The sequence below is a fragment of the Anarhichas minor genome, unplaced genomic scaffold, assembly GCF_050575085.1.
Source record: "Anarhichas minor isolate MPS153535 unplaced genomic scaffold, ASM5057508v1 ptg000002l, whole genome shotgun sequence".
NCBI lineage: Eukaryota > Metazoa > Chordata > Actinopteri > Perciformes > Anarhichadidae > Anarhichas > Anarhichas minor.
The window spans coordinates 2,860,283-2,877,027 of record NW_027466448.1 but is presented as its reverse complement, the minus strand read 5'-3'; the positions used below and the strand labels follow the sequence as shown (position 1 = coordinate 2,877,027).

Sequence of the window (16,745 nt, the reverse complement as noted above, 5' to 3'; positions counted from 1 at the left end):
TTTAGTTCGCAAGGCTGTGTGTTGCTTAAGCCTGACGCCTTGTGGTCGCGGTGAGAGAAGTTCAACTTAAACTATGATGTGATGTTGGTGCAAAACTCTTATTTGACTTTCTGATGGTGAACATAATGTTTCGGGGGTTTTCTTTCAACACGCTTTTACCCGTACGTCAACTAACGGTAGCTATAGCTTGCAATGTGATGGGCTGCCACTCACCTGTGCAGGAGCAGATAACAGCAAGATGGGGTAATGAAGTTAAAAGTCTCAAAGTATGAGTTGGGAACGGTCGAATCGCATTGTTTCGACATTGATGCTAATGCGAGCTTGTCTTTTCTCCTTTTTCGCTCTTTTATTTCCTATTTGTCTGTGAAACGATACAAGTTCCCACCTTGCAGCAGTGGGAGAGCTACTGCGCATGTGCGGAGAGCTGTCAACATGCACAGCAGCTGCCCCTGAGTCAGTCAGGTGATGAACAGTCCTCGTTAAAATATTGATGATGTCCTTTCTTCTATGACTACATGATTTTATGTTCGTCTCTATTGTCTCTGAGGCATCTTTCTTACAACTTTCTGCACGCCTCTAACCCAAAGAAGGGCTGGTTAAGATGCATATTTTGACCAATAATAATCCTAAATCAAGTGTTATGTTTTTTAGAATATATGAATTATATTAACACAAACTCCTAGTGTATATTTACTGTAAACGGCTAAGCAAAAATAATCATTGTATAGGTGTGTACAGTAATTTTAAACATTTTTTAATACACTTTTCCCTCTTGGGAGACTCGATTAAAGTTTTCTAAAGCCAAAAAAAATGACATGATATTCATGTTCTTCTTTTAAATATTCTGCAATGATTTGACTCTAGTAGTCCACAAATTAAATTGTAGTTACAAATGACAAAAATAAGTTGGTCACCCTGCAGTCCTGCACATGGTGCTGAACGTTTAGGGAAGAAGGATGTGAGTGCCTTTAATGTGCATCAATGCAACTGATCTAAGACACAGCAGTTACCAGCAGGAAATGGCCTGCTGCTCCTTTAGACTTGAATCTCTGCCCAGACTTCATTTATATTCAACAGCGTGTAAGTTGCACAGCGACATCATGTGGACAAAGTGGAGACATGATGTTCTGCATTTGCAGCTCCATTGTTATCATTAACCTGAAAAGGCTGTGAGTGGTCTGTGATTAACCATCGTACTCTACCTCGTGGTGGAGGCTATTATCACGCCGGGTATCTTGTTAAGTTCAAAGTTCATCTTTCCGTTGTGAAACCGGTCTCTGGCACTTTTCATGTAAGGTTACTTTGTTAGTCAAATGCACCGTGTGTAGTCCTCTTACCTCCATGTTTGTGTCACAGACGGAGACAACATGCACTTTGAATGCTTCTGTCTATGACTGTTTTCATCAACATATGTCATATGAATGGTGTTGTATACAATCAGGTAGGGTCGGCAAGGACACCGAGTCCCATGATTTGAACTTTACACCTCTTCAGGATCATGCAGGGAAGGAATGTTATCACAGCAGTTCTAGTGTATCCAGACAAGTGCTAGTTAGACATATCTAGTACTAGCTGTGCTCTCGTTTTGTTCCAAAAAGGTGGTTATTGCAGGGAAAATGTATGAATGTTGGGGACTTCATAAACGATGAGCTTAATAAATCTCGTTCATTTTTGTGGCACTAAACTAATGAAAGTTAAAAAATAAGCATTGAGCATTTGTTGATGTCCTGTAAGGAAATGGGAATTAAGCTAGATGATGAAACATTGCTTCTGTTAAAAGCTTTTTCAATGATTCTGCACTTCTGCACCATGAACACAACAAGATCCAATTGTGTTGAGACTAAGTGCTGTTTTAAGTGTCACTCAATTTTGACTTAATGAAGCGATTTTTATTCATACAAAATGATGCTAGCAACTTCTATTTTGCAGAACCTTATTAAACAAAACCGTACAGACTGAAAAAACAACAACAACACAAAGGCTCTAATCAAGGTGACCAGGAGATTGAATCGAGCTAAGACCATTGTCACTTTAAAACAAACCGCTATCTTTGAACTTTGCTCTTTTCAACCCACAGTTAAAGAAGTGATCAAACCAGCCTCCAACGGTGTGAAAGGACCCTTTTGATTGGTTGGAAGCGTTGCACACCCCCGTCCCTTCCCCTATCTCAGTTCTAGAGTCCACTTTTTGTTAACTTTGGTTCCACGCTCACCCATTGCACTCGCGGCATTAGGTCCCAGTCCCAGTCCCAGTCCCACGCCTGACAACGAAATGTCTGACAAAGGAGCCTTCGACACCAATGTGCAGACCCTCACCAGGTTTGTCCTGGAGGAGGGCAGGAAGGCCCAGGGAACAGGTGAGCTGACCAACCTGATCAACTCCATCTGCACCGCCGTCAAAGCCATTTCAACTGCTGTCAGGAAGGCTGGCATCGCTAACCTGTGAGTATTTCTCTGTGTTTAATGGAAGGAAACCTGCATCTGAATCTAAAGGCTGTTCAATTCTCAATAGACATATTAATGAGGAGCGGAGCTGTAGTGTACACCCTATTAGACATTTATAAATCAATCAAGATTACTATTATTTGATGACTTTCATTTGCTTTTATTTTGACATTATTTTTTTAGCAAGTTTCTAATCCAGTCTGTTAGATTTCGGTCTTGAATGTGTTTTGAAATAGGAATTGATATCTGGGTAGAGTGTTTGTTTTAGTTACATTCAGTAAGCGGTTTTAACTTCAGCCCCGGCCAAAGGTAAACTCTGTACATGTTGTGTGTATGACCCACCAGGGCAGAGGTCCAGGAGATAATGGGCTTTTCAGACCTTTCTCAGGGGTTTTAACAAAACATTTAAGAGGTGTTTCTCTTAGTTTACATGGGATTAAAACATGTCCTCCACTGTGTTTTGAAATTGCACCAGAATGGACAGCTTTTATTCCGGTTCTGATCACTTCAGTCTGCTCCTCTTTCCTCTCTCGGAAGATATGGCATCGCTGGAAGCACCAACGTGACGGGGGACCAGGTGAAGAAACTGGACATCCTGTCCAATGACCTGGTCATCAACATGATCAAGTCCTCCTTCAGCTCCTGTGTGCTGGTGTCAGAGGAAGATGAGAGGGCCATCATTGTGGAACCAGACAAGCGGGTACTTGCATCTGTCTACACTATGTATTGATATACATGTCTGTGCAAATATGTGTACCTTTTTCTGTAGATTTTCTAAAGTTTGTATCTGCTATTATTGTGATTTTGATGTTAGTATTTGTTCTCAACACACAGGGAAAGTACATAGTGTGCTTCGATCCACTGGATGGTTCCTCAAACATCGACTGTCTTGCTTCGATTGGAACAATTTTCGCCATCTACAAAAAGGTTCGCAACGAATATATATGTCTCAGCATCTGTAGATTTTAAAGAGTAGGGTCAAGGGGTGGAATGTAATTAAGTACATTTACCCATTGACATGTACTTAAGTACAATTTTGAAAAACATATACTTTTTCATTTAATGCTATTTTATACTTCTAATCAACTACATCTCAGTGAGACATATTTTAGCCCTGTTAGTTATCTGACAGTTACTAATTACCTTGCTGATTAAGATTTTACATACAAATCATGCAATTTATATACATTGAGTCAATAAAATACATTACTTTACATTGTTGTGTGGCTACTTTTACTCAAGTAAACGATCTGAATACTTTTTACACTACCAGGGCACTATTGTTTTTTTATTTTACTGTAGATGAGATATTAGTTTTTGTAAAATAAATAAATATGTTGCAGTGTCCTCCAGTACTGTATCCTCCTGCCCTGTATCCTTGGCAGAGACAACAGTCGTATTGGTTTCCATAATGCCTCGCTCTGTTTATGTGACATTGTTTGTGCTGCTCCATAGACCACAGAGGATGAACCATGTGAGAAGGATGCTCTGCAGCCTGGAAGAAACCTGGTAGCAGCTGGGTATGCTCTGTATGGCAGTGCCACCATGATGGTCCTGTCCACTGGTCAAGGAGTCGACTGCTTCATGCTTGACCCCGTAAGACAAAGGTTTTTTGTCATAGATGGCATCAAAACTGTTACCTGATTATTTATATATAAACTGTTTTATTACTATGATTCCTTTCTGCTCCATATTTCAGTTGGTATATGTTTCTTCATTCTGATACGTTTTTCATTGTCTTCTTGCATTTCTCTTTCAGGCAATTGGTGAGTTCATCTTGGTGGATCGAGACGTGAAGATTAAGAAAAAGGGAAAAATCTACAGTTTGAATGAGGGATATGCAAAGCATTTTTATCCGGACGTGACCGAGTACTTGCAAAAGAAGAAATTCCCAGAGGTAATGGTCGCGAGTGTATGGTCACTGTTGCCTTTAAACCTAATGTGGAATTGGTCATAAGTGGCCATTATTACAAACATACAATGTATTTTTGATTCTGAACAATAAGGTGACATACTGACTCATAAATTCATAAAATAAATTCTGCATTACCCGCTGTGTCTCTAGGATGGTTCTGCTCCGTATGGCAGTCGATATGTTGGTTCAATGGTCGCCGATGTTCATCGTACTTTGGTGTATGGAGGAATCTTTTTATATCCTGCTAATGTCACGAGTCCTAAGGGCAAGGTGAGAAGTGGAGCATATGCACATGGACAGAATTTTTTCATTTTGGAGTAATTTACATCATCTATATGTCAAGTTGCAGCAAAAATCCACACATAAGTGACGTGTCTTCTCACTCTTATTTCTGCTTCTTGACAGCTGAGGCTGTTGTATGAATGCAACCCCATGGCCTTCATCATAGAGCAGGCAGGAGGCATGGCCACCACGGGAACCATGAATGTTCTGGACATCCAGCCCACCAACATCCACGAGCGAGTTCCCGTGGTCCTGGGATCCCCTGATGACGTGCAGGAGTATCTTTCCATCTGTAAGAAGCATAAGAAATGAGGTATTCAACTCCGTTATGCATCCACCTTACCCAGGATATATATAATGTCCATCAATTAGCAAACTGTCTGGAATAATGTATAATCCTATTTTTAAATTCAGCAGGTTTGTGCTGAGCAACCTAAAGCAGGACTAACGGCACAATCAAGAGGCTCAATCTGGACATTCATTGTTTAGTGCTTTCTACTCATTCCCTGAACTGCACTGATGAAGGAACTGGGAACCTCACTAATAACTCTGCCTCACACGATGCTAATTCCATCTCTCTGCTGTAAGTGTTATTTGTAGAGACCTTGTATTTTTTAAATAAAGGTGAATGACAAGATGCTCGTGTTCTTCATTGAGTTGCCAAAAGTCCTGTAAAGCATGGCTCTATGTAAGGACATAAATTAAAAAATAAATAATTGTTTACAGCTGTTATTCACATCCAAATTGGCCATTTTGTTATTTTTTTTTTGTTACCACAGCACATCTGCCTCAAACTATTTGAGCCTCTTTCAATGGCTGAAAAATTGGAGGCCTGATAGAACAATTTGGGCTGAGGTAACAGGATGTTTCCACTGTCGCACCTGGAAGCTGCAAAGTACACAGTCTGATCCATTGGCCACAGAGTAACTGGTACATTTTTTTGACGGACCCAGGCTAACTGTTTACATTCTTTATGCTAAGCTAACCGCCTGCTGGGTCCAGCTTCATATTTAACAGACGGATAAGAGAGTGGTATCAATTCTCTCATTTTTGCAAGAAGGCGTAAAAACAACACGATACAAGTTAGATAATGTTTTTTTTTTTTTTTTTTTTTTCAAACCTTTTAGTCCAAGATTATTAACAATTTTCATTTCTCTTAGACTCTGTTTCCTTGTTAGCCTCTTATGATTTGTGGCATCAGCAGCACACCTTAATAGAGCCAGAAATGTTTCAGCCACTCCACCAATGAGTCCGAAGACAAACGGAGACATACAAAAAGATCAAACGGTATGCTAATACAAAAACCTCATTCAACCAAGCTTATTTAGGAAAGCAGTCTTCATGGTCCGTAGGACAACGAGGCCGACCAAGTCATCACACATTTGTTGTTTTTTGTACCGCAGCTTCCAGCAAAGGGAAAAAAAATAGATTGAAAGTCTGATATGAAACTTTATAAGCTTTTAATAACGTTACAGCCCAATAATAACACCGTTGTGTGGATCTCTGGCTGCTGATGTCACTTGGAAACTTGGCATTGAAGCGAAAAGCTTCTCTGAGAGCATAATGGAATTTCTTGAGGACATCTTGGCAATCTAAAGCCTCCTGAATATTGCATGTGAGTCATACGAAAATTTAATTATGTGAATTTATAGCAGATGTTTGATCCGAGACTGAAGGATTGGGGCTTGCAAAATAACCTCTTTGTGTTTGTAGAAAATATAAAATAATTTATGTAGCTCCAGAGTGTTGGATGGAATCCATGTTGTCTGGTATTCACTAAACTTAACCGCTTCCTCTTTTTTTATGTGCGTTTGTCGGTGTCTGCATTCAAGGGGCCTCAGTGCCCATGAGACACACAAACACTTACACATTACAGGCACACTTGTTTATTTCCATTTTGTTCAGACTGTGTATGATTGTAGGTCACTGAGTCAATATTTAGATTTAGCAGGAACAGCAAAACCCGGCCTGTTTATTTCCCCCTTGCTACTGTGTGTGTGTGTGTGTGTGTGTGTGTGTGTGTGCGCTCTCATGTTAAAGGACAAAATGAGATGACATCTTGGTCAGTATTCAAAATAGGTGGTACACTGTAAGCATTATTGTTGAATCTAGTCTTAGGAATTAACTTCTGCTGCATCCCTGTCTAACTATTCATTTTTCTCAGACAAAAGCAGAACAATGACAAAGTAAAATCATAAAACTGAAGCTTGAAACAGTTTTCGATAGAATATTTAGTCAAATCATGTTGTCATGGCTACTTTTGCCAACTGATTATTTAAATGAATAAATACTATAAAACAATAATTCAGATCTTTGCAGCTGTTCTTGTCTTTTTCTTTCTGTCTAACCATGACAGGTCAGTACCTGCTGTCTTCTGTTATGGCCCTTCCTTGTCTGTCTGATATCCAGCCCGTGTCCAGACAGGCTCTGTTTACTTTACACCCTGATGAAGAGCGTTATAGCGGTGCGTCTGTGGTGTGTCTCTGTAGCTGACAGCTTACTCAACAACCTCCGCCCCCCCCCCTCCATGCAGCGCATCTCAGTTTAGCTGGTGCTTGATGGACGGAAAGTCACAATGACAATAGATCCTCCAATTTATGTATAAGCATGTTCTCTTAAGCCTCGCTGGCTCTGTCCGGATTGAAATATCTCAACAACTAAAGGATGGATTGTTATGCAATTTTGTTCAGACAATCATGGTCTCCAGAGGATCAATTGGCCTACTCTGTGATGATCCTGTGACTTTTCCTCTAGAGCTACCATGACGTTGACATTTGTGGTTTTTGGTGAAATATCTCAACAACTCTGTACAAAAGTAGAGAAAAGGTGACCCCACCATCAAAGCAAACATTGCCTGTAGAGCTTTACATTTTATTGAAATATAATTGCTGACACGTTTCGCTGTTTTGGTTTATGCATGTCATTTTGATTGTGTCTCACAAAGTTGCTAGCACGAGTGTAGGCCCTTAATCTCCTAATAAATTCCTTTATTAGATAGCAGACAGTGGAGAGTTAAAAGGCAATGAGGGGATACAGAGATTGGGAAAGACATGCGACGCAGGTCCCCAACAGTAGCTCATCAGCAAAAGATGAATCTATCTATCCATCTATTCAGCCAGAGACTTCCACTATAAACAAGATCAAGTATACCATAAGAAGGTTTTATAACTTCAGCCATCAGACTACACATTAGACCATCCCACCTCTTGTTTAACTCATCAGCATGGCTTTTCTCAGCACAGTGACAGTAGGCAGACTCTGAGAGCCTATGTTTAAATTCAACATAAACTCTGTATCCCAGACCACCCTGACCGGAGCTAACTGCTAATCCAAATACTGCCTCAACCTTCGCCCAGAAACGGCCCATATTTGTACCTGATACTTCATGCATCCCCGATGCCGCCCACCCTCTGCCCCACAAAATACTCTTATTTTGGAAGTAACAGTCCAAGTTTCCTTGGTAGATTCACGTCACAAGACTGCATTATTAAATTTCCACATCCAAAAATCCCAAATTCAGACCGACAGCCGAGTGAGTCAAGTCGAAGCTTTTTTTTCTCACTTGACTCTTGTTTAAGACAAACTGATTCTACTGAAACCAAGTTGGATGGGAGAAACCATCCGATGGCAAAGAAGTGAAATGTTTTGTCCAAAGTTATGTTACTAGGCAACATTAACGCTTGCAGTGCACTGAGCTGGTTCAGTAACTTCTCTCAATTCTACATTTGATATGACTTATTATTAAATATTCATCTGCTCATGCATGTAAGACCTATGCTCGTAACTACTGCTGTAGGGCAAGTGTCCATCTCAGCATATAGCTGGCGATCAATCAGCTCAGAATATGTCTTGGTTCTTGTTTCATTCAATGTGTGTCAAATATAGTCGGCTAGCAACCAGGCTATTTTGTGGTATTCGTCTATGGAATTTGGGGAAAAGTTCAGATTATCTTGATTTGTTCTGTGATGTCAAGGATCGGGACAGTTGGACCAGACCACCGCTGGTGCTGCGCCTTACAAAGAGTGGTGTGTTTAGATTAAAAGCATGTGGTTACTGTCACAGTGACAGCATCATCTGGGCTCTGACCACCAGTCTTTTCCACATGTAGGATACGTGTCTATTAAAGTTTAGGAACAATAACTGTTTTATATATGGAAGGAATCTAACCACCAATCTACAGACCTCTACATCCACATGAATGGAAATAAATACATATAAAAGCTCTTGGGTATCTTTGCATTTGTTTGGATGTTTTTGCAAGAGGGAAGCGTCACTCTTTCCATGTAATACAACTCTGCAGTTATTGTGTATCTGGGGCTGTTTTTCCAGTGATCTAGAATGATACACGCCTTTGTCAACTGCATCGGCAATTGTTCACCAAAATGTAACAAATCAGCCCACAGGCTTCCAGAGTCCAGCCTGAAGTTCTAAGAATACGTTTGAGGCTGACAGAAGGATAATCTAGAACCAATGACCCTTGCTTTTCAAACAGCGTCTTCAATTCTGCTCAAACATTGTGATTACTCGGGCAAATGTCAGGGAAGGCCTGGGTCACATCTCATTTTCTGTCTCTTGAAACAGCAGCTACGCCTAAAAGATTGAGCTTAAAATTCACTCCGCGTTAGCGGGATGCCAGACGGACTTAGTTACAGAATGCACCAGGGAAATGAAAGACTGGCAATCTTGTATCCTGCTTCTCCAGCTCTATAGGACTGTACTGTGTGCGTACGTGCATGCAGAGTAATAATCCCACAATGATCCCTTCTAGCTCAGACTAAAGTATCTCAGATTGAAATCCCTATATTTGTCCGAACATAACAATGAACAAGTGAAATATAAGGTGTTAGTGAACTTTAGAAATACTCTTGTTATGAGGGGTATTCTGTTACCATTTGACAGAGCCCAACTCACTGTTTCCCCCTTTTATCAGTCTTTGTGCTAAGCTTAGCTAACAGGCTGCTAGCTGTAGCCCATTGACTGTCCAAATGAAGTGGACGTCGTCTCCGTGACGTCACCCGATGGTTTTAAACTACGGTTTTGAAACCTCAAGACCAGCATTTTGGACTTCGCATCTTGGTTTTTGGCTGTCGCCATCTTTCTTCTTTGCAAACTGAAATGTACAAACTAATGCTTTTAGGTGACCAAAATGTTCCAATTAACTTTCTGAAAACACACTGTGAAAGGGTTAAAGTTCTAAGACAAAAACACGACAACTCCCAGACCAGACAACGCCGTGGTGTCGACCTGTTACAAGGTAGCCCCGCCCTAAAGCATACCCGGCTTTATGGTCTATTTGACTCTAAATGGGACCAGGATTTACAAAATAAAAATCATGCTGTATTAACAAAGACTTAAAACTAAGCGATTAAGACCATAAACTCATGTTTACAATGCTTATTGAGGTAATAAATCAAGTGAGAAGCAGGGTAATTTCCTCATAGACTTCTATACAATCAAACTTCTATTTGCTATCAGAGAGTCGCCCCCTGCTGGCGATTAGAAGGAAAGAAAGCTTAAGGCACTTCTGTATTGGCTTCACTTTGCAGACCCGAAGGTTGTGTCTGCTGTAGCCTCATTTTTTGCAGATATGAAAGCGTCATCGATCTTCTCATCAATCCCCAACACTTAACATTGTGGTTGGCATAAGTAGTCATTACACAGTCACATGGAGAGTTTGCCTGATCAAACTGTCTGTATTCATTTACATCAACATAATATAGCGCTGATTAAAACTTATTCACAGGAGTCGATGAAGGAGCCTCTTATCTCTGAGGAGCTATTTACTCTTGAGGAGAAACGTGACCAGAGTTTGGAGAGGTGAAGTCAGATTTCATACAAATACTAAACACCCGTGTCTGCCCTCTCTTTTCCTTCTGTAACAGCTCCTCCTTTTTTTACACACAGATAGCCTCTTTACCTCCGGGGAAATTTGTGTGGCTTTATTTTCTTCCCCTCTTTGAAGAGAAATGGCTCTGTTATCTTATCATTACCAGACCACTGTCACCAAGTGTCTCTATACTGCAGGGCTAAGCAACCCTGGGGAGTTTCCATTGTTCCTCCTAGCACAGATTTTACTGCAAGTGTCATCAATCTACTACAGCACTCACTATCGAATACCATCCTTTGTGATGGCGAAGCCAGCCTCTACCTCTCTGTCTGGAGTTTAACTATCTGATCCAATCTATTTAACAGCCCCATCTGCTTTCCTGCTCAATCCTTGAGTGAAACAATATCAACCCTGACGTGAAGCTTTTTGTAATGTAATCTTTACTCCCTGTCGTGGTATTAATCTGCTGTAAAACAAGTCAAATGAATCTATAAAGCCTTGCTAATGGGAAACCAACAAAACAATTGATCTGTTCATCCTCGCATCACACCACCTAACAATCTTTTGGCTTCGAAGATGCCAAGTTTCTGAGTGCTCTTGGCTACTTTACAGCCCCAGTGACCCATGTTTGAACTTGTGGCTCTGTTCTCTTTTGTGAGTTCAGAGTCAGATGTTTTTCCTGCCTGCTGCAGTGCGTGGCTTCCCCCAGAGGGATGCATTCTCAGAACATGTGATAACAGTATGGGGAGTAACACACAAAAACACACAAATGACAACACTGGGAGAGAAAATGATGCTGTTCAACTAAATGCTAATGACAATGGAAAGGACTGGATCACCGAAGTCATTTGAAAGCATTGCTCTGGAACTAAAAACGTCCGTATGAGATTTTGTAGCAATGAAGATAATTCACTTGATAAGTGAAAAACCTGACCTGTTGGTGGCGCAAGATTAAAAGTCAGGGAATTACCAAAGTCGGTAGGATTCATGCTCTGGGTACCATGGATATCAGTACCAAATTTGATGTCAATCCATTCAAAGTTGTTGATACATTTCACAACAAAAACAAATGAAGGAGCGCCTTGGTAGCCGAGTGGTTACGTTGCATGCCACTGAACCGCAGAGCCCCCCCGAAAACAAAAACTTCACAGCATCACCAAAAGCTCTACGATTTGTCCTCTGAGGATCATGAATGTCTACGTATACACACTCACGACCCAGTCATGGGTAGTTGACCGACATACCGATATTATGCGGCTGTTTGGGGCTAAACTCACTTTGATCCAGGTGATTTGATCCGTCTTGTCTATTTTTTCAGGCACATACCAGAAAACAGAATCTCTGCAGTGCCGTGTTGTTGACTTGATTAAAAATGACACTTACTGCAAACAAATGTCATGACTGCATGCAAGTGATTTTCTTGTTTTCAGCGAAAAGCATATAAACTCCTCTCTTTCATGTGAAAAGAATGAAGACAAAATATCAGCACGTCTAAGACGGACATCTGAGAAGTTTCCATGAACCACAGAGAAATGAAAAAATGCAGGCAGAAAAACACTTGGCAGCTTTTTAATATTGACTCCTTTTCCTCCCTCCCTCCCTCCCCTCTCTCCCCTCTCTCTCTCTCTGCCTCTCTACAGGCTTGAAAGCACTTGAATACAAAGTTCAGTGAATTGTTCTGGCATTGCAGCTTGTGTGTAATGACTTCTGACAGCAGTGGAGACAAACTGAAGAGCATGTCTGTCTCTGCATGAGTATTTGCAAATCTACTCTCGGCAACCCGCATTCCACTTCTGGAAACACTATTATATGCAAGTCGCCGTGAACGACTGCATGTAGGCCTACAGGATGCATATCCGGAAGTACTCGTCTGAAATAAGTTTTGGACAAGAATGCAAAGGACACTGGCCGCATATTTCCCTCGAAACAATCTGAGAAGTTTGGTGTACAAGTTAAAGGATGTATAAGAGCAATTTAAGAGGCACAGTTTGGGGGAGAGCAGCTGCCTGCTCCATCATACAGAGCTACTGGCTCCACTCAATCTGGCCGTTGTTCTCATCTGGCCGCCATCCAACACCGATGGGACTTTGGTTCTGCTCTGTGTTATGAACTCCTCCTTAAAAGTGAAAAGCAACTGCGGCCCAGGGTGTGTTCTTTAGTTTTTGTTGTTGAAAAGACAGGCTTTGTGCATCGGAGTGTGTGTGGCTCTACAAAGGGTAAAAGTAACTCAAAAGTAGAAACACAACTTGAATAGTCGCGTCCACACCGCCCATATCTATCTCTGTTAAGAGCCATCTTTGGCCTGAGCAGTCTGGGCTGATGTCAGGCTCTTTGTAGTTAATGCAGACCCTTGGAGCAGTCCACCATTTGGGCTTTCTCTAACCTCCACTTTGATGTCGGTCTAAATTGAGTCTGCAGTCCTCCTGTTGCTCTGGTATGCCAGCTGGAGGAGGTGGCAGAGGGGGGCTGTTATGGGGTTGTTTGGCTAAGAAACTCTTCTGCACTTGTCTTGACTCCTGTCTAATCTCTCTAATTGGAATCGAGGGGGTCTGAGGGCCCCCTGAGAGCTGCCAGATCTTTGTGGTCATAGTGTGGTGATGTGACGGGGGTCAGACGAACAGAGTTATCCCAAACGACTGAGTGGTTTTCTTTTCGACGCTCTGTTCCGTCGGCCTCGAGGCCCCAACAGACACACTCTGTTTTCATTCCGAGTGGCTTCATGCTCGGTGTTTGTTTACACTGCTGAAGTTGTTATTACTCTTCACACTCTTTTTTTCCTTGTTAAGTGTTATTGTAAGGAAATAGGAAATACCCTTACCAAAAGGTAAAGTACTGGGTCTTTAGGATTTCACACCGCTGCTTACACTTGCGCAGAATAGGCAGTAAAAAAGAGCCAAATGTGTTTTTTTTCCCCTTTACCTTTCTCGTGTGAAGGCCCCTGGTGCTTTCCCACCTCCATCTCTGGAAACCATACTCAACCTCCAAGCTGACGTGTCTTTATTGGGGTGTGCAAATGTGTGCAGTGTTCACGGGTACGCAGTGTCACAGCTGTAATCAAGGCTTGTTACGTTTCATGGTGTAAAAGTGTAAGACGGGAGCTTCTGCATGTGTTGTAACAGCTGTCGTCTCCTCCTGCGGGGAGGCAACACAATCCCAGTGTTTTCTAAAGGAGCTGTGCCTCATTAGATACGACGGCGCTCAAAGCAGGTGTGAGAAACTGATCTACCTTTTATCACTGCGAGAAAAACTGTGGTGGAAAGTAACAAAGTAAGATACTTAAATACAGCTGCATTATACTTCCACCCCACTACATTATATTGTACATTATTGAACATAATCACATTATCAATACAAAATATATAAGATAAGATAAGACTTGTTTACCAGATGCAAAATTAAAATGATGTAGGTCTACACATTAAAGAATCAATAGCCTAACATAGTCCATTAATATTATATACAGCCATAATGGCTAATTTTACTTTTGGTGCTTTAAGTATATTTGGATACTTATAATTCTGTATTTTTACTTAAGTCAAATTTTACACTGTGGTGTTTCTACTTTTAGCCTAAAAGATCTAGGTACTTCTTCCACCATATCAACAGTTATAAACTCCAGATGGACTCCAAATAATAGCACCAACTGTATTGTGTTTTCTCATAAAACACAAATGGGTGAATACATTTACGTTTTAGTTTATTCTTTATAAGGTAATACTGCAGAAAGTTTATTTTTTCTAACTTGTATTTAAAAACAGCTGCTTGCGTCACAGCCCGCGTGTGACGACAGAATCTCAAGAGTTTATCGGACCAATCGGAGCGGCTCGTCGCAGAAAGCTAATGAGCCCATCACCACACCGCCTTCATCACAAAGCTGCTGCAGCTCGAGTGGATGCGGGCTGGAGGTGGAAGCGGATGAGTGACTTTAAGCACAAGGATTTATCTCGGTACTTTTTTTTTTGGAGAAGTTTTGGGATTAAGTTTAGAAAAACCTTAGCTCGTCTTTGCGGGTGCTGAACAGTCTGATACACACCGCACGTGAAGTCTGCTAAACCGGACGGGGACTGGCCAGAACTGGAAAACTTTTCTCGCAACTCTGACTTTTTGTTTTTTGACCTTAACACGATTGTCTTGTTATGGTCACCCTTCACCAGCTCGCTTTGCTGCTCCTCGTTGACTTCGCGTCTCCAGCTGTGACAGGATATGAAACCATCTAGGAGGAACGTTGTTTTGACGCCGCGCGATGGAACTACAGAAGCCCACATGAAGTCGAACTTTTTTAAGATTCATTCTTCCTGGAAATGGCAAGTCGTGCCATATTGATGGGTCGGACGGCGGTTTTGATAAGCGGTGTGTTGATCCTAATCTTCGGTCTATGTGTCGCGTCTCCTAACCACAGCCGTCGGCTGGTCTGCTGGAAAGCCATCCTGAAGTGCCACGGAGAGCCGGAGTGCCATTACGCGTACGACCAGTACCTTTATGCCTGCGCGTCTGTCCTCAACGGGAACCGCAAGGAGTGTCCCAGCCACTGCATATCCTCTCTCATTCAGCTCAATATGACCCAAAGCGGGCCGGGTCTGGAGGACTGCGACTGCGCCGTGGACCCGGTCTGCAGGGCCACCAAGCAGGCCATCGAGCCGTGTCTGCCGCGGACCAGCACCGTGGGCTGCACCGAGGCCCGGCGGCAGTGCGAGATGGACCAGTCGTGCAGCTCTGCCATGAGGGATTACTTATTCCACTGCCGAAAGCTGTTCGGAGGGGAGAGGTGCTCGGACGGCTGCCGCAGAGTGATCGCCGACATGCGCTCCATACCGAAAGCGCAGCAGCTCGACACTTGTGAGTGCGACGGCACGGAGAGGAACATATGCGAGTACATCAAAGTCAGCATGAAAACTTTCTGCTCGGATTCGAGCGATAGGTTCACGGGAAGCGGCTTCTCGGACACCGAGGACGATTCCGAAGACGATTACTTCGACCAGGAGGATTATCAATATGTGGAAAACTCGAGTGACTCCCCACCTTGTCAGACTGTCCTAAATGTCCTGACCACCATTTTGGTTTTAACCAAATTTATCTGAAAAGGCTGCTGGAAAGCCAGAGACTCATTGTTGGAATTAAAAATCAACTCACTAGAATCTGTCTGCTTTGTTGTAATCACCCATTTTTTTGTCCTTAAACTACCATGTGGGGCTTTTAAATTCAACACTTAACTTTCTGATCTGCACAAGTTCATATGATTCAGGACACGTTTGTAAATCACTCAAATGTTATATTTCATCTGATAATGCCGAAGGAGCCTATTTTTTTTGTGTATGACAGCTATGTAAAGATAAATTGTACAGTATATTGTATAAAATTTTATTTTTTGTCAGAATATATCTTTATGAGTGATAAAAGATTTGCACTGTATGAATAGATGAGTCCCACTCTTTCACTGCATTAAGGCCACACAGGAAGGGAAACTGTTTGAAAGTGCCTAAAAGTCTTAAAACTGGCCCAATTCACCATGATGTGACCATATCAGAGGCGTGCTGTGAAAGCTGAGCAGTTTTCTTTTACCAGCTGGACAGAGACTTTCCCCACAACCCCTTCATTAAAAGCCAAAGTTGATGTAAGCCACTGCCATGTGTCTAAATCCCAGGGCAGATACCAGAGTGACACACTTGACCTTGTAAACGTGGATGTTTGCATAAAGGTTTAAAGTAAAACTGTTCAAACAGACGAGAGGAAGGTGAACTCCTCCTCCTCTCGGGGATTTGCAGCACAAATGGAGCCAAGGATCTGCTCGGTCAGTTTGTTTATCCTCACCCCGTGTGTTTGTTAGAAGTCTTCACAAAAGACCCTCTGAGAAAATAAAAGCTGTCTGCGTGCGGGTGGGTGGAGATATCAAGTGCCCAACACACTCCTCTGAATGTACAGGCACATTAAATAAAGACCAGTTTTAAAATGATTCATTTGTGGCTCTGTCTTTAAATTTCAATCCCTTTTTTTTTTGATAGTAGGCTTTACACATCGATTAAAGGAGTGCAAAGAAATGTTGGTGATTCTGCAGTAATCTCTGTTCTGTTTTTGTCAAATGTAAGTACCTCAGATTACATAAATAATTTGAAGAAAGTCCAAAACTTGTTTTTCCTGATTATTACTACTACTACTACTTTGGTCAGAAGGCATTTAACACAATTATTCGCCGTGTGTCAATTTCAGAAACGTTTCACTGGTTTTAACACGTTGCACTTAGATGCCTTTGCCAAAATGATTCCTTTCCAGACACAGCTCT

The 16,745-nt window shown here is 41.9% G+C and overlaps 2 protein-coding genes across 2 annotated transcripts; both read left to right on the top strand.

Moving 5' to 3' along the window:
- Positions 1-2,271: 2,271 nt before the first annotated feature.
- On the top strand, positions 2,272-4,953 carry LOC142956235 (fructose-1,6-bisphosphatase 1-like). Its single transcript, XM_076097738.1, has 7 exons — positions 2,272-2,441; positions 2,982-3,144; positions 3,279-3,371; positions 3,900-4,040; positions 4,204-4,341; positions 4,510-4,629; positions 4,765-4,953. Exons 1-7 carry the CDS (start codon positions 2,272-2,274, stop codon positions 4,951-4,953), a joined length of 1,014 nt encoding a protein of 337 aa, XP_075953853.1.
- Positions 4,954-14,333: 9,380 nt separating this feature from the next.
- gas1b (growth arrest-specific 1b) lies at positions 14,334-15,546 on the top strand. Its single transcript, XM_076097612.1, has one exon. The coding sequence runs from the start codon at positions 14,770-14,772 to the stop codon at positions 15,544-15,546; it is 777 nt and encodes a 258-aa protein (XP_075953727.1). The 5' UTR covers positions 14,334-14,769.
- The last annotated feature ends 1,199 nt before the right edge of the window (positions 15,547-16,745 follow it).